Genomic DNA, 18,761 nt, shown 5'->3' with positions numbered 1-18,761 from the left:
TACACGTACAGTACAGTGCTACTGTATATTTGTAATGTATAAACTGCTGACTTGAATTAAGTCTATAAATATATGACGTCAGCGATAATTTAATGATTATGACGTGACAAATTATAATGATACTTAATTTTTAGAATGAAAATACTGTAGTCTACACAAATTCATGTTTTATATTAAATGTGAGGCTCTGGATAGGTCCGAACCTCACTGAAATTCGCGTTAAAATCATTTATTTTTAGAAAAAATTATTTTTTTTAGAGGAAAAAAAAATAGAAGTTAGAAATAGTTTTTCTTAAAGAAAACGACGCGAACTTTTAAACAATAGAACAATGGGGAAACGTAGATCGTCTATCTCCGAGTGGGAATCGAATTAAACTTCGATTTTGACCTCTCCCGCGCCCCCGAAAGGTTTCGAATTGTCACCAGGTGACGAGAAGAGACCAATCGGAAAGCGGAATCGGAGGAAAACAGATAAAACCCGAGAATTCAAGGACGCGAGGGCTTCTTCTCCCGAAAGTTCCAAGTGACGGATCTATTGTTGTGTGTGTGTCTGGTGCCCATCTTCGTCTCCGTCTCCCGACCTCGGATCGACATCTTTCCATCAACGGAAGTCGACCGCATCGTCCTGGAGTCGCGGAGTCGTCGAGGGAACTGGCCATTCGCGACCTAGGGACACTCCTTCAAAATGAGACTATATTCGAAAGGAGAGGAAGACCCAGAGGCTGCTGCCGACCTAGAACTTCCAAGATCGCGGAAATCTTGTAAGCTTCTTTCGTGTCAAATAAACGGTTTCTTGTCTTGTAACCGTAGAGTCTGTCTCAGTGCCGATCGCCCACATACGACCCTTCGCGACCGCTCGACCTTCTTGACATAGTCGGCACCCAGTCGGCAAACTCACACTGGTGTCAGAGAAGTGGGATTTTAAATGCAGAATTTGCACAAATTCAGCGGGCCCACACTATAGTTGAGGATGCCGACATCAAAATTTCGCCCCGAAATTGAGTTAAAGGTGGGTCGGAACGATAGATGCTGAGACAGACACTTCGGCGCGAACTCGCGAGTTAGTTAGCAGTTCTCTTTCATTGGCCTTGGGAGGAATGATACCTGCTTTCTTCGGTGAAAGTAAGCGTATTATGACTTCTTCGATCCCTTAAAAAAATATCGAGCTTAGCTGGATGATCCCGCAGAAATGCTTTAGTTAACCAAGCGCAAGCTCGCAGGTGCGACAATGATAGAATAAATATGCTTGACCGAGCAAGAAAACGCCACTATAAAATAGTGCCAGCAGCGGGAGTTAGGCAAAATGTTCCGAGGTCAGTTTTTCAAAAAATAAGTAAAAACATTAAACTGAGCGTCAGGATGCTTGGCACTGCTTCATTCACAAAAGCTCTAAAGGTAGCCATTAGGGAAGAAACGAGTGACTAGCAGAATGCACAGTTTTGTCAGGCGCGAAGCTGAAATGGCAGAGAATAACCTAATGGATTCGGGAAGAGTGAAACTCCATAAGAAATCTGCGTTCGGTGCAAAGATGGGTCAAAATTTTAAACAGTTTAAAACTTTAGGAAAAATTGTTAGATAATCGAACATTGTCAGTACCGATAACTGGTGCGCAAAGATAATATTCAGAATAAACAAACAGGACAACCCATGGAACGAAGGAATAGCGAAGTAGGAAACGCACACCCCTATCCGAATTCGCTGCAATGCTTTTCACAACCTCATAACATGCAACCACTGTCGCCCGATTGGTACGGAGAAAAGGACGTCCCTCTGCCATCTCTAGTCGAGTGGAGATCGAGGCCAATGCGTTGCAGGTTCCGATTATAAATCCATCGTATTCATTGCGATATAGGCTAATTATTTCAGTAGATACTCTTTCATCAACCGCAGAATAGGCAAATCGAATCCGAAGTCGATCGAAATTTAGAACAGGCACTTTATGTAGAGGATTTTCTGACAGTATTAGCCCGGAAACAGGCCAATGCGACCGCAACTAGATGCTTAGCTTTTCTCAGTCCCAAGGTAGACGCAAAGCAAGCAGATTGTCAATTGCAAAAAAAAATATAGCAACTTTAACCTAAGGTCAAGATTATAAGCGATTACGGTATCCTACTCTCTATTTTCTATCGGTCCGGTTTTGCGAACTGTGAATGATGAACTTTCATTCTGGAGAGGAGAGATCATCATAAAAACAAAAGCGAATGTTAATTTTAATTGAATTCACGTTTTCTGAAAATAAAAATTGTCGCTGAAAAAAATGTATGCAAAAAACGTGCTTAAATGTTAAAATTGTCGCGAATCGGAATTCAAGTCAATGTGAGCGTGGTGCATTTCGAAAGGGAGCCATAGTATTGTTTTTGTTTCGTGTAAACTGTTCTGTCCACCCCTTACGAAGCGCTCACGATTGAGCCTACACTGGTCAAGGGAAGAGAGTCATATCGGGAAAGCGACTTATCTCCTTGGTCAACGCCTTTCCAAAATTTTCTCATACTTAGGATAGATGACAGAAAATTGTCACTTTGTCCGTCCTAGAGAGAATGAGGATTTGATCACTCTCGAGAAAACTTAACGATGATCTTCTATTTGATTCGCGCTCATCGGAAAACAATTTTGTCGTGATCAAAACATTGATGAAAACTTCTGTTATAGATTGAGTAATTTATATAGTCAAAATGTCAGAAAATTTTTTCCTTTTTTGCGTACATGATGATTGATCATACCTGTCACAGTCGAGACTGCGAATAGACTCTGACCAGATCAAACGGAAGTTACGGAACAACACTCTGAACTGCGTGACCTTGATTAGCGGTAATCTGCGTCGGAAAACCGATGATAGAAAACTGTCACTGGTTCAAGAAACTGACATCCGGAAGTTATGGCCGTAAAGACATTGGCAAGATCACAACTGCACACCGTCAATGCTCCATGATCCTCTTTCGGTCCAGTACAAAAAAAAAAAAAAAAAAAAAAAAATGGAAAAGATTCGACCCCCATGGTAAAGACGAAGTTTTTCAGAAAACTTGGAACGGAACTAGATGCATAGCTTCGAAAAGCACGTGTCTTCAACTTAGATCCAGAGAACTCCGCGCTACACGTGCACCGGAAATGGCTATGAAGTTCCCAAGTTCCAATTCTGGTTGAGACAGGCAAATCAAACTAAACGTTGAACCTGTTATCAGATTTCTGAATCAGATGTTCCGAAAAATTAGGAAGGGAACACGAATACATTCCATTCCTCTCCCCTCCGTTTCAGACCATTTTCTGAAAATTTTGAGATTGTGTGAATTGCTCAGTCTGAAAACGAAGAAAAAAAAACTCACATGTTTTAGAAAATAGTTTGTCGATCATTTATGTTGTTAAAATATTATTCGAGGACCGTGATTGTTATTTGATTATTTGTAACCAATCTTATAAACAGACATGTGATGTTACACAAACATTTCGATGAATTGTAAACGATATTCTATACCATTCAATAATGTATCGAAAAAAAAAACTTTGGTGTAACGCGAAACCGAACGCGCGCCAGAGAAGGCTGGATTCTCAGACAAGTATCGCTGTTACGTCACTTGGCAAACAAAGGGAGAAAGGACTGTCAGCTTCCAGAACTGCCAGCTAAAATGTCGTTATTTCGTTACGACATTTTAAATTGGCGGGAAGCTCTGTGAGGCTCTGGATAGGTCCGAACCTCACTGAAATTCGCGTTAAAATCATTTATTTTTAGAAAAAAATTATTTTTTTAGAGGAAAAAAAAATAGAAGTTAGAAATAGTTTTTCTTAAAGAAAACGACGCGAACTTTTAAACAATAGAACAATGGGGAAACGTAGATCGTCTATCTCCGAGTGGGAATCGAATTAAACTTCGATTTTGACCTCTCCCGCGCCCCCGAAAGGTTTCGAATTGTCACCAGGTGACGAGAAGAGACCAATCGGAAAGCGGAATCGGAGGAAAACAGATAAAACCCGAGAATTCAAGGACGCGAGGGCTTCTTCTCCCGAAAGTTCCAAGTGACGGATCTATTGTTGTGTGTGTGTCTGGTGCCCATCTTCGTCTCCGTCTCCCGACCTCGGATCGACATCTTTCCATCAACGGAAGTCGACCGCATCGTCCTGGAGTCGCGGAGTCGTCGAGGGAACTGGCCATTCGCGACCTAGGGACACTCCTTCAAAATGAGACTATATTCGAAAGGAGAGGAAGACCCAGAGGCTGCTGCCGACCTAGAACTTCCAAGATCGCGGAAATCTTGTAAGCTTCTTTCGTGTCAAATAAACGGTTTCTTGTCTTGTAACCGTAGAGTCTGTCTCAGTGCCGATCGCCCACATACGACCCTTCGCGACCGCTTGACCTTCTTGACATAGTCGGCACCCTGTCGGCAAGCTCACATAAAAATTCGGATAGAGTTTATACATTTTTAAATTTTTATAAATAATTATTGGGCTGCAATTTTCAATTCATAATCTATAAATTCCAACTGGCGTCAGCCTGTCGGTTTTTTTTTTAAAATATTTTTTATGTCTGTCCTTCCTGAATCTAGAGAACGGAGTTAGATAAACGACATGACTCTATTGTTAATCGGAAAAGTATGACTTACAGGGACAAGACACTACTAAAACCGAAAGCTTATAATTTAAATTAAATTAATTAAAGACATGATTAAAAATTGCAGCCCGGCATTGTGACGATGTCAATAAATACTTGCTCGTTAAATATTTTATCTCTAAGCATTTTCTCTTATCATCTGAGCATTATTTCTGCAGTGACAAAATATTTGTATTAATGATACAAATGTTTCGTTACTGCATCCGATGTCCATGCCTGAACTGACGCGGGTTCAGACCTTTCTGTAATTAAACTATGGATGTGTCTAGTTATAAACTGATGAGTCAACACACTAATTGCTTAGTTCGTTACATATGAAAAGGATTGGTCTTTAGTCATTGATGTGCTTACCAATACTTCTTTTCTCCTGACATGTCCTCTTTTCGAACGTAAAATGTTTGTGAAGGCGGATTTTATATATATAGACAACTATATAACAAAGATTGAAAATGTGTATATTTCTATATATTTTTTTATTTCATTATAAAATAAAATTTGAAAATGTTGAATATTGTGCCGAACGATTCAGGTGGCAGTCTACACTAACGTCTAGTCTAGATCAGGGTTTCTCCAACTGGATTCCGGGATTCCTGTTGTTTTTTTAACCCAGGAAATTCTTCTCATCTCGGGAAATCCCGCAAATTTCTTAAAAGTTTACTTCTTTCTTATTTTATGTTAAGGTTGAGGAAATTTTGCCAATAGAAAGTATAAGTAACTCATAAACTGTCAGAATACATTTGTATTTATTAATTTTAAACCTACTTATTAGTTTTTTAAATTTTTCTTCGTTATGGCATTTCACAAATGGTCAATAATCAATACGTAGCTTATTTATGGCAGGACTCTGAAAATTCTTTACTTATCAGAACCTGTAATATCTGGAATAATTGTTCTTATGCTGTCTTAATTTTTAACCATTTCCACTAGCTTGAATAACTGCGTAACGCCAGGTTGAGCAAATTGGGCAAGAATACAAACGAGTACGAAGTCTGCAAGCATGAAGTTTTTTCCATAAACCTAATTATTAAAGCCAAACGAATTGCCGAATTATCGGGCTATAAGCTTGATGCCGCTATTAAAGCAGCAGAGGTAGACAAGTCAAGAATACTAATGAATTGAATCGGAAAGGGCATTCTCAGTAGCAGGAGTTTCAGTTAGTTAAACAAGAACCAGATCGTGTGATTGGAGTATTGACCATATTTGCTTTTTAAAATCTTATAAAAATTTACAATAATATTTTGTATTATGTTTTATTTAAAAACGAAAATTACTTTTTAAGTTAGAAGTTTGATCTAAGTTCAATTTTTTTAAAATTTTTAATTCAATTCAAAGCATTTGTTGTATGCAGTTTCTAGGAAACTTTAATAAATTTTTTATATTTGTGAAAATTTCTACGAAATTCAATGGTAATTTTTAATATATATCTTGTACAGCATTATTAATACGATTTTGGAGGTTGCAGAACGTATTAAATTACTTTTAAAAATGAAAAATAATTATATTATTTGATTTCAAGATATTTTGTATATCTTAAAAATAATTAATTCTATCCCGGGATCCCGGAAAACAGTCCACTTTTGTCCCGGAATCCCGGGACAAGCAAAAGACCGGCAAATGAGAAACCCTAGTCTAGACTCTAGAGCCTAGACCTTGAGTGAGCATTAGTTCTAAATTATGCCGCTGCGGTAAATAGCGCCAATAGCCTGACTCGATTTGTGGTATTTTCTGTCATAATTACAAATTATGAATGCTTTATTCGTAATTAATCTAATTACAGTTAGTTAAAAATGAAAATGAATTAAATATTTAGATAGACATCTTACTTATAAATGAATTATTTTTCCATTAAAAAAAAAAATAATAATAAATACGGTAATGTTTAGAACGGAATGCTCTAACTCTTTTTTTTTTTTTTTTTTAACTCTTTCCGCCCTGTGGGCACTAAGAGGGCCTCTTTTAGTAGGCCCATTATGGGTTCGGCCAGGCCCACAATGGGGCGACCGGGTGGTGAGGGACGGGGCCCGACATATCCGAACGGACCACCCCCCGAAAAATTCCTGGGGATTATTCGACCCGTTCGGATTCGATCCCGGGTCCCCCAGAGCGGTAGGCTGCCACCTTTACCGCTCGGCCATCCGGCCGTCAATGCTCTAACTCTAAGATTATAATATGGAATTATGAATAAAATAAAATGCGACTTGAGTTGATATTTTCTCACTCTGAGAAACGCTTCTGGAAATCTTTTTTGGCTACGAACTTCTACAATTCCAAAGCTATATCAGAATTGTAACCCTTCTATGATCGCCTGGCTTCTGTAAGAAGCCCTGTGGTGGTTATTTTCGTGGCATTTTTCCGGAAATTTTTCAAAAAATTTTAAACTTTTTTAAAGTAAAGTTCAAGTTTTTTTAAAGTTCAAGAAATCATACTGCAGTGAAACTCCCATTAACGGACACTCTAAATAACGGACGCCGTCGTCCATAACCAACCTTATGAAAATAATGTACCGCCTTCAATATTCCGAAAGAATTAATCACGTAAGAAATATTTTAAAACTAAAACCAAGAATTAGTTCAAATACGCTTTCAGAGGACGAATTTTGGCTGAAAATAGGAATGGAGGAGGAGGGCAAGTTGTAAAAAGCCGAGCAATACTCTTTATCTGTTAGGGAAGATTAATCTGGTTAATTTGATAATCATTACTTATCGTCATACGTATTAATGTTATTAAACTTTTGTGTTATTGTTGGAATTAAGCGTATGATATCAAGAAACCATAAACTTTACTCGAGTTATTCATTCATTCATTCAACAAGTACCGTAGTACAATAGTAATGAAAAGATGGGTTGTTGACCGAATGGTCAAGGTAGCAGCCTACCGCTCCGGGGTACGCGGGAGCGAATCCGGACAGGTCGAAAAATCCCTAGGAATTTTTCGGAGATCGTTTGACTGGACATATCGGCCCTCGTCCCTCACCACCAAGCCACCCCATTATGGACCCGGTGGCGTCTCCGTTGTGGATCTATCTGAACTCACTGTAAGTTAATAAAAGATCCTCTTAGTATTCACATGGCAGAAATAGATAAAGAAAATTTTCCAAAGATAAGGCCAATCGGCAAATTTGATTTTTTCGAAAAAATCCCTTTCTGTACTTAGGCAATAAGGTGAAATTAAATAAACACGAAATTGTTGTAAAACAGGCATGTCAAACACGCGGCCCGCCAATACATAGGTTGTGGCCCGCCGAGACTTTTTAAAAATTTTTAAATATCGAGCTTTGACGCTTGAAGTTGAAAAGTTTGAACTTTTTGGTTGACGCTGGCGTCGCGTGTGGTCGCGTGATCGCTCGGGACGCTGCGCGCTGGCGCGAGGCGCCAAATGAAAAGCGGCGGCCGAATCCGAACGGAGATAAAAACACAAGACGATTAGAAACATGATAGAACGCGGAGCGATCTAATCCGGCACACAACAGATGTTTGTGTGGCCGTCAGCCATACTGATATTTGTATATTAATTTTTTGAACATTGAAAACATGCGGCCCCGACTTAATACAAAATAGATTACGTGGCCCGTAACATCATATGAGTTTGACATGCCTGTTGTAAAATAATAAGCAGAGAGAAATAGTAATTAATAATTAACTATTTTATAATAGCGCTGCACACTTTATTGTTTTACTTATAACATTTTTTCACCGTCAAAACATACAAATATCCGAATAGAATGTGTTTATATTTTGTAAAAACACACACACCAAAATAAATATTTTCTTCTTACATTTCTTATATTTTTTCGCGATATCTTTCCATTAAATTATATATATGTTTTGTACGTACAACCATATCATAGGTATAAAACCATAAGCGGAAAATTCTAAATTTTGCAGTTTTGCAATAATACATGCAGATTATTATTACATTCGACACGTTTAGTTTGGGACTGTAAGCATATACTGTATGTAAAATTCCAAAGAATTACATAAATTAACAAAGATTTGGCAGGCGAATGTCTAAAAAAAATTTTGTTATTTTTCGTTGGTCCAATTTTTAAATCCCATTTTCTGAAAATAAGTTTCACAATTAGCCGCATAACATTCTATACCAGGCCTGTTCTATACCCACAATATATTTGACTGTTTATATATTTGTAATTTGTAGTTTAAAAGTTGAGTTATTATTATTATTATTATTTTAATCCAGGATATGGTTGCTTGAATAGCCGGATGACCCAGACGGTTAAGGCGCCAGCGTACATCTCTGGGGAATCCAGGATCGAATCCTGGCTTGCAACGTCAGAAATTTTTCATAAGTTGTAAGTCCCGGATATGTCGGACACCGTTCCTCACGAAGTGGTCGTTTCGTTGTAGGACTAGCCAAATCCGAAATGGGCCTGAAAAAGGCTCTCTTGGCGAACTCAGAGAGGAAAGGTTTACAAAAATATTATGCTGGTATGGTATAACTATATTATTATTATTCGAATTGTTTAATTTAGATTGAATCATATACTCGAGTCTAATATCAATCTGTAAGTACAGTACTTTAATTATTCGAATTAAAGTAATTATAGTGAAAGTGAATAAAAATTGTTAAATGATAAATGATAGAAGTGACAATTGATCATCGGGAATTACTTTAAAATTGTTTTACAAATCAAAAATATTCCTTAAAATTATTTCAATAGTTATCTATTAAAAATTTGTAAGAAAATTATTAAATGTTCTGTATATTTAAATTTTTTTACGATAATATATTTATTATGAAAAACTGGCAACATTTACTCAAGTTTCTCACGAACGAAATCTGAACACGTGTGTTTGTATGTTTATTTATTCGGTTTATATTTTAATATATACAATCAAAAGATAAAAATTTGAAGATATATATTTGTATAAGTCACGGTCTATCGTAAGTATATCTTAAGATGTCATATAAGATAATCAGCAGATTAACCTTACTATAGTTAATCATAAACTCTATCAGAAACTTTGCCAGCTTTCATTTGTAAAAATAAGACTTTATTTGGCATTTTCTCAAAACAGGCATAACTATAACTGTAACTGATATATTAAACTGAAAACATATAGACAAATAAATATATTTTTAGTTTCATATGTATCTACTGCTAATAACAAAAGAACAGAAACTTATTTTATCAGGTTAAAAATGATGAAATACGTTCAAATAAACAGTATTTAGTTTAACTAGGTTAACTAGCATAATACAAAACTATAAGTGCAGTATAAATATTTAGTAGACTGTAGTTATTAATTAAGCATTCTAATGAATATAGTTTAATGTAAGAGGTGCCTTTGTTGAAAATTATATTTCAGCATCCCCATAAAATGGGATTTGCAAATGAGAATAAAATTTATATCAAAAATTTTTTTTATTTATTTAGTTTATAAATACATATATGTATGTACTGTACTATACTGTACATATATAAGATATATGTATGTATAGTACAGTACATAAAAATAAAATATCTCAGAATATCACAAAAAAATCATAACTCAATAGTACATTTTGGACTTAGGTTCCAGGTTTGTGAAACATGAAAAAATGTATATAATCTATCAAAAAATCTGTTAATCTTTTCAACAGTTTTCAGATAACTTGCTTGAACACTGTCTTGTCATAATTTTAAATATACTTAGGTATGAATTAATTTTGAGGGGTTTTTTTTTTTAGCTAAAGAATGTGTTTATTCCAAAAAAAGAAACAACTTACATTAATCAAAATATTTTCTTTTTTCTACAAACTTTTTCCATTTTTCTGATAAGAGATGAATACCACAACAATAAAATGATTCATCTTTTGAAGCAATCCATTTGTCAATGAATTTTTGCTCTTCATAGAAATTGGCAGATTGCTTATCTTTGAGTGCATGATGCATTGAACAGAAAAGGTGGTAGTCCAATGGAACCAAGTCTAGAGAATATGTGAGGTGTGGAAGAGCTTCCCATTTGAGCTCCAACAAAATTTGCTTCACTGCAGAAGCAATGTGTGGCTGAGTATCATCATGCAAAAGGCTCGCTTTGCACCATTTATTCGCAACTGATGGACAGTTTTTGTCCATCTGTTATTAATCCACAACCATAAATCTATGTGGCTTTGAAAAAAATAAAAAGCCATTATTTATTATTCATTAACAAATCCTGTATAATCCATGTACAAAAGTAAATATTTATTAAATTTATCTCTTAATAAATTTCCTGAACTTTATAAAAAAAATATTAATGAACTGGAAAAAATCAAAGTGTTATACAATCAAAATTATTAACATACCATTTAAATTAAAATTACAGTAGAGCATCGATTATCCGACTTAATTGGGGACTGGGGTTGGTCGAATAACTGAAAAGTCGGATAACCGAAAAGTATGAAAAAATACATTATTAGTATAGTGTATTAGGCCTGGTTTAAATACTAGCCTCCCTTTCATGGTCTAGCCAGTACTGCCAGCTAAAACATGCAAAAATTTAACAGAAATAATATTAAAGTAGCCAAGACAACCAAATATTGTAGCGCCACATCACTAGCGGACATTTGAATTTGCCGACTAGAACGCAGTCGGTTAATCGGGGGTCGGATAATCGATGCTCTACTGTATTTAACTTTTTTGTACTTTATAATCATTTTTTCTTAATCAGTTCATTAACATCTGCCCTAAACTATGTGTAAATGGTAATTGAGAGAGATTCATAGTTAAAACATTTTTTAAAAATTTAATGAATATTGACTATTAAGAGTATTACAGACTTTTCTGTAGAATTCATGATACTGCATAATTTATAGAGCTGTTAAAATTTACAAATGACAATTGATATTGCTAAATAGTATAAAGGAGTGTTTTGGAAGTTAGATGAAATGGCCATGGTGGGAAAATAATTTCAATATTTCTATTAATCAGCATATTGCATCAAGTTTATAATTGTATATGCTATCCTATGATGATGAAAACATGTACTTAAAGCATTCTTTTAATTTTAATCTAAAATATTTGTTAACTTATCAGTTTAGTGTTGTTTGGCAAATTGTATGATAGGTTTAATTACTTATATGTATGATTTAATTTGAATTTTCCAAACTATAATGATAATTAATTAATAACAAAAAACATCAACAAGATAGCAAATTTCCTGACTTTTTGAGGATTTTCCAAACACTAATGAAAATCCCTCACTTTCCAGGTGCATCCTGTATATAACAATATTACAAATGTAATGTGTTAAAATAAAATGTACTTGTACAAAAAAAATACAAGATTGTATAACTAATTTAAATCTAAATTTTATTTTATATGTATAGTTTCATACAAAATGATGCACTTAAAATATATTTTACTTTTCCATCAAGAAATCTGCTATTCTGTTTCATTTTTCTATGGCAGCTGCATGATTTTGTGTGTTTTCAGGAAACCTGCATCACCATCATCATCATCATCATTACAGCTATCAAGTAAGATGTCTTCTGGAATATCCTTTTCTCTTTTCTTAATGCATAAATTATGCAAAATGCATGCAGTCATAACCACTTTAGACATGGCTGCGATATTTTCCACGTCTAAATATTTAAGTCTGTGGAAATGTCCTTTCAAAAGTCCTATAGTTTGTTCCACAACTACCCTGACAGAACTTGTCTTTTATTATAAGTTTTTGTTTTATAGTGAGACTACCATAATCCTTAAATGGTACCAATAAAAAAGTATCTAAAGGATATGCAGAATCACCTAATAAATAATAATTGTTTCCTAAATATTTTGTTGGTTCCTGCATTAATAAAGTGTATATTGGACTTTGTTTCCACACCCTAGAGTCATTGGAACTTCCAGACCATCCAACAAAAGCATCAATTATCTGCATTTCTGCATCACAAATTATTTGTAACAAAATGGAATGTCTTCCTTTTCTGTTAAAATAACTTTGGCTATCTTTTTTAGGTGTCTTTATAAATATATGTGTTCCATCAATACATCCAATTACACCTGGCAATGGAATCTTCCATAATTGCTCAAACTTGTGTACGTTGTCGTCCAAATTGTTTGATGGCCACTTAATAAAATTACTCAACATGGAACACATTTTATTGCAGAAATTCATAAAACTCCTGTAAGCATGACCTTTATTTAAACCAAATCTATCAGAAATGCCTCTGAAAGACTCTTGATTAGCAAGTATCCATATACTTAACAAAACGTCTTTGTTTTTGTGGAAGTACAAGGTCGGCCCATCTTTTTTTCACTCCTTGTTGTATTTATCAACTTTATAACTTCCTATAAAAATAAACACATAAACGATAAGTTTTATTTAATGAACAAGAAAAAATAACAGGCAGAAACATGTAATTAATATTATAGTGCATACAGTAGACTAACTTAATTTATGAATGTTAACTAAACAAAGTACAGTATCATTGTACTATACTGACAAGAAAAAATATATTATTAACTAATTTCCGAAACTTAAATGTAATTATAATTCGATTAACAAAAATCAAAATTTGATTCATTTAAAAAATTTAATTTTCAGAAAATCTTACAGAATAACACATGTAAAACTAAATAGGCTATTTTATAAATTATAGCATTTTGTTTCCTATTAGAAAAAGTATTTAAAATAAAACTTACTTCTGTAGAATTTCTTGAAAGTCATCCAAAGAATATAAAAATACTGTGTCTTCTACATAATTATCTATTTTCTCTCTCTTTGTTCTGTTCATTTTTTTGGAAAGAGCAAGGCTCAATTCTTCATACTTTCTTTTTTTGTTATGTTGTAATTCTTTAGCTAAAACACTACTTTCTGCTGTAATCAAAATCAGAAAATATATTACGGCGTCCATGTTTTGCTCAAGCAAAAAGTGTTTCTAAACTATGCTGCAGCGATGTGTAGCGATAGCTACTCATGACGTCATTTTTGCTACACTCTCACTGCATAAAGAAACATAGCCATACTTATTTATTGCTTGATGTATTATTTTATTGATTTTGTGTTAACAATAAATTTGTTGCTTTCAAATTTTTTAGAAATGAATAGAGGTGGTGGTAGAGGATTTGGAAGGTTTGGCGGTGGCGGTGGAGGAGGAAGAGGTGGTGGCGGTGGTGGATTTGGAGGAGGAAGAAGAGGTGGTGGTGGTGGCTTTGGTGGTCGCGGTCGAGGAAGAGGCGGCAGAGGAGGTGGAGGATGGGGAGGTTATGATTCAGGACCACCAGAAGAAGTGAAAGGTAACATTATTGATTTGATATTTATAAATCTAGTATTATTATTGATCATAGTATTGCAGTCAAACAAAATCTGTGCAACAACTTAAATTTATTAAAAGACTGCATCTACTTCTTCCAAATCAAAATAACTAACAACAAAATAATAATAAAAGTCTGCTTTAGAGTTACGTTACATTTAGTTTCTTGAATAATTTGAAGCAACCAAGCCCACCTTCAAATTACTGATTACTTTTATATTTTTGATGTTAAGTACATTAGGCAGAATCAAGGAAAGCAGGAGAAGTATATGCCCCACTATCTAAAATTTAAAACATTTCTAAAGTTTGTAATAACTTATGTAATGATTGATTTATTTATCCTAATTTATTAGAAAATCACCAGAATAGATATTCTTTGTGTGTATAATTCTTATTAGATAATGTACAAAACTATAGTAATTGTATGTAAAAACCTGTTTCCAATATGGCCCTTATGACAAAATGCTTGGATATTGTTTGTGATTGCAAGATACAATATGTTTGTTACAATCAATACATTATGAAACTGTAACAAAGTATACTAGACACATTTTAAACAGCTAATTCTCTTTATTATTATTTGTGTAAACATTTGTTTTATATAAAAACAGAACTCTCAAAGTATACAGCACCAAGCTAATGTGGCATAGAAACTTTGGCACATGACTGAGTATTAGTTACATACTGTATTTCTCAGATTTATGTTTTATGATAAGACTCTTTAGTATATCTCATTAAAATAATATATCCTTTGCTATTATGTGAATTTGTTTACAAATAATCACTCCAACCACCATCACAGGTTGGTCTGTTTATACTATCAATAATAACTGTTATAAACAGCATCTTAAGATAACTACTAAATTTTGTACACATTTTTATGACTGTTAATTAGATTAAATTTTGTCATGAACAAATTTATACCTAAACTATTTTTTGTTTTTTTCAGAAATAAACTGATGTAACTCTGTACTGAAATTTAACTCTTGAATATCTAAGAATTTTTACTTTATTTTACAAAAATTCTGTTTTAAATTCTTGGATCAGTTCATTTTCTTTACCAGTTGGATTAATTTAACAATTTATTTTTTCCAGAACTTGGTTATTTTACTCATCCCTGTCAAGAAGATTTAGTCTGTAAAGTGATCATAGATGACGTTCCCTTCTTCAATGCACCTATTTATCTTGAGAACAAACAACAAATTGGAAAAGTCGACGAAATATTTGGACCCATCAGAGATTACGTATCCTTTTTTCTTTGATGATAAATTCAGTTGTAAATTAGACTATACTACTTGAACTAAAATATTTATATAATTTTAAAAGATTATTAAAACTCGGAACTTGTAATTTAAAATTACAATTTGATATACAATATTACAATTTTTGATATATGAAAACTGTTATATTACATATTCCATATTAATAGTTTCAAAACAAAATTTGTTAAATTCCATAATTAATTAAAAAGAATATATCAGTGAAGTTATCAGACGATGTAAAGGCAGGATCATTTGCAAAGAATACAAAAGTAAGTATTAAATTATAACTACTGCAAATTTATAATTACAATTAACATTGTTCAGTGTGCCTTTAGAAAATAGCAAAGAAATTGGATTAAATTTAATATAGATTATTACAGATTACATTTATCTGGAGCCGTAATAAAAAGGATATTAGAAAAATAATGATGATTATATTGCAGGATTTTTTTTTTAGTTACAATTACTAATAAAATAACCAATATCTGGTAAAATTGCAATTCTGAATGAGGTGGTTGGGCTGCAGACCATGTCCATAGGAGTAAAAAAGAGTCAAAGGAACTGATGATCTATGTGCAATTCTTTGAGATAGGCTAATTTTGGAGGACTTAATCTGGAATTTTGAAGATCCTCAAACATGGGGTAAAATTTAATGTGAAAAAACCCAGAACTATTTCTCAAAACACTGCTAAAAATCAACTGTTTTCCAGTTTACTAGAGATAACTAAAGCTCATAAAACCCTAGAAATGCCATTGCACTACTTCTGGGGAGTGATTGGGGTCATGTTTCTCACCACATTAAGCCTGTTGCATGTTCATAGGCTGATTTTGAGGGCTATATCTTGCAAAGGGTCACATATCATCAGTTCCTTTGACTTTTTTTACTCCTATGGGCATGGTCTACAGCTCTGATAAGGTCCCAATTGACTCATTTAGAGCTACAATTTTACCCAATATCTGATGTTATAATTTTCAGTTATTAAAATTAAAACAATTTCTGTGTCTTAGTACTTGTACATCATAAATTTGCAATTACAGTTGGAAATTTGGTTAGTTTTATCTTGCTTCATTGAAAAAATGTTTGATTTGGATACATTTTCTTCTATTAAATCAAGAAAACCATCATTGATAGGCTTACAGACAAAACTGAAAGAATTATACTCTGAATAAATGTTTTCAACCCATTAAAGTGTCATCTTCAGGCTACAAAAAAGGCTACAAATTCCAAAAATTTATAGTTTCATGTGGAACTAATCTACCATATAAATTGACATGCATATATATTGTATTTGCATGATTTTTATTCTGGAAGATGATAATTTATTTTGATAATATAATTTTACTTGAAATTAACTTGATAGCATAAAAATAGTATATGTGATGCGACTCTATACAAAACTGAATGTGTGCAAGATGTTTGTAACTTAATCTGAAAATATTCTGTAAATTTATTATACCAAATATCTTTGAACTGATAGTATCTGTTTCAATTCTGTTATAAACCTAAAATGAGTACTAAGAGGACCTTTATTCATGCTCATAATCAATTTTATTAGTCCTCAGTAAGGTGACTAGATGGCAGGAAATGAGGTCTTCTGTGGAAATTTTTTAAGATGAAGAAATTTACAGTTTTTATATGATATTCCAGATATTGATTTATTTATAATTTCATATGATCTAAACATCAAATTTCTAAATATAGATATATATTGATCCAGCCAAGTTATTACCTTTGCAAAGATTTCTTCCTCGTCCACCTGGTGCCTCAAATAGACCTGGTAAAAGAGGAGGAGGTATGTCATAAAGACTATGATACATAATTGTTATCTTTTGTTAGATTCTTTCTTAATCTGATTAATTTTATTTCAGGTAGAGGAGGCAATGGTGGAAGAGGTCGGGGTGGTGGAAGAGGAGGCAGATTTGGAGGTGGCAGAGGCGGGGGCGGTAGAGGTGGGGGTGGTGGCAGAGGTGGTTTTAGGGGAAGAGGAGGATTTGGAGGTCGTGGTGGTTTAGAAAATAAAGACTTGTATATTTTTATATAAAATATTTTATTTGTGAAACATAAAATTTACAGTCAGTCATCAAAACGGATGTGTGTGTTTTTTATGGTCTTCTCTACTTTTGTAATTATCTGAAATTTACAAAATACATTTTTTAATTTCATTTACATATTGCTTATGAAATTTTAAAGAATGATACAACAACTTACAATACAAACTATTTTCTATTTATCATAGACAAATACAACAAATATGTATATTATTATATACAAATTGTAAACAAAGTTGATTTAGCAATTACATTTATATAAAACATAATGGAGCAATCAATAGTTCTTTTCTAGAAGCATATTCACATTCTTCCACTTGGCTTAAAGAATTTAGAAATAAAATCTCCAGTTTTGGAAGGACACGAGATTACCATAAAACATTCTTTGATTTATTTCTCACACAGACTACATCTTGTAAATCAAATTGACATACTGCATTTAAAAACTATGAAATTTCTGATGTGTGGTGTGGTATGGTATGGTAAATACTAATGGGTAGTTTCCTGAATCTTTTACACTGAGAATGCAAAACATCTTAATAATCTTAAATTTCCTGTAAGTTCATATAGTCTGGAATTTAATTACCAAATTTTTAAGTAAAATGTTGAACTTCATATTTAGTAATTTCACTCAAACAATTGAAATTTAAGACAAACAGAAATGGTAAATTTGTTTCTGTCTTTTAGCTAATTTTAATCAACATAACTAGGAGTGTAACATCATGAAAATATGATTGATAGTAAAAAGGACATTATGCAGATTGAAGAAAAACTAATTTCTTCAATCTTCATAACCTTAGACTAAATGGCACTTCCCTAATAATTGAATATACATTATGAATAAAACAGAAAATACAGAACAGAAGACTTATTCTGAGTTGCTTCATTAAGCTAATGAATATGATAAAACTAGTTTCTATCGGAACCACATGATTGGCATTTAATCAGCTGTGAAAGTGCTATTGTGTGCGTACATTTCGTTTTTGGTTCCTCTAGCCATGTGTGATAGCTTTTCTTATCAATTATTCTTGAGTTGCCATTAGGAACATAAAAGTAAAAAAGAACACTGCGACTTTAAGTTTAAGGATGCTATTACTTCACAAACAATTGGCGTGAGAAAATTAGCATTTGATGTTGCAAATCTCAGTTTTGTCTTCGAAATAATGCTTTTTGACTGAATGATACATGCTTTAAAGAATTTTATTGTCTTCTGAAGCCATTACTATTACATTTATGCAGTGATTTAGGAGAAAAGCTATAGCCAAAATGTTTTAACTAATATCTTGAACTGATGATTTGTAGTTCGCTGGCTGTGTTGTCCCTTCTTTGATGACTTTAACACAAAAAAATTTGGCTGATGCTGGTACACAATACTAAAAACATGGAAAACTGGATTGCAGTCACCTGACAAAAAGACAAAGTTAACTAAACTGTGGTTAAAGTGTAACAGCTATTGATAGCATGGAACCCAGTGCATCTCAACTGATTACCCATAGCAAAATCTACTTAATGTGGAACAAAGAATAGCAATTTGTCTAAAGTTCATTAACTGCCTTTCACTAAAGAGACTTATCAAATGTCTCATGTATTGCTTTCATTGAGTTATCGGAAGA

The 18,761-nt window shown here is 33.4% G+C and overlaps 3 protein-coding genes across 3 annotated transcripts in view; 1 reads left to right on the top strand and 2 right to left on the bottom strand.

Moving 5' to 3' along the window:
- Positions 1 to 9,397: 9,397 nt before the first annotated feature.
- On the top strand, positions 9,398 to 17,186 carry Gar1 (Gar1 ribonucleoprotein). The gene is made up of 7 exons (XM_067268191.1): positions 9,398 to 9,502; positions 12,015 to 12,058; positions 13,623 to 13,820; positions 14,933 to 15,081; positions 15,309 to 15,368; positions 16,802 to 16,892; positions 16,969 to 17,186. The coding sequence occupies exons 3-7, from the start codon at positions 13,625 to 13,627 to the stop codon at positions 17,139 to 17,141; spliced, it is 669 nt and encodes a 222-aa protein (XP_067124292.1). The 5' UTR covers positions 9,398 to 9,502; positions 12,015 to 12,058; positions 13,623 to 13,624; the 3' UTR covers positions 17,142 to 17,186.
- LOC136973443 (putative nuclease HARBI1) lies at positions 12,020 to 12,681 on the bottom strand (the record flags this gene model as incomplete). Its single annotated transcript, XM_067268165.1, has 2 exons — positions 12,295 to 12,681; positions 12,020 to 12,239 (listed from the first exon to the last, which is right to left on the bottom strand). Coding segments are annotated over exons 1-2 (607 nt in total), but the record flags the coding sequence as incomplete, so codon positions are not given.
- Positions 17,124 to 18,761, bottom strand: part of Larp7 (La related protein 7) — a 28,790-nt gene continuing 27,152 nt past the window's right edge. Inside the window, exon 11 of the mRNA XM_067268190.1 lies at positions 17,124 to 17,230. Within this exon, the coding sequence (XP_067124291.1) occupies positions 17,174 to 17,230 (57 nt within the window). The 3' untranslated portion in view covers positions 17,124 to 17,173. The remainder of the gene's footprint in view (positions 17,231 to 18,761) is intronic.

The sequence above is a fragment of the Centruroides vittatus genome, unplaced genomic scaffold, assembly GCF_030686945.1.
Source record: "Centruroides vittatus isolate TY-2023 unplaced genomic scaffold, ASM3068694v2 contig_3175, whole genome shotgun sequence".
In the NCBI taxonomy this organism is placed as follows: Eukaryota; Metazoa; Arthropoda; class Arachnida; order Scorpiones; family Buthidae; genus Centruroides; species Centruroides vittatus.
This window is presented reverse-complemented; position numbering and strand designations above follow the sequence as displayed.

What these genes read in the sequence shown, in the direction of transcription:
- Gar1 (XM_067268191.1), top strand. Translation starts at nt 13,625, where the DNA reads ATGAATAGAGGTGGTGGTAGAGGATTTGGAAGGTTTGGCGGTGGCGGT. An exon ending in CATTTGCAAAGAATACAAAA is followed by an intron (nt 15,369 to 16,801) that starts GTAAGTATTAAA and finishes TTCTAAATATAG; the next exon opens with ATATATATTGATCCAGCCAA. An exon ending in ACCTGGTAAAAGAGGAGGAG is followed by an intron (nt 16,893 to 16,968) that starts GTATGTCATAAA and finishes ATTTTATTTCAG; the next exon opens with GTAGAGGAGGCAATGGTGGA.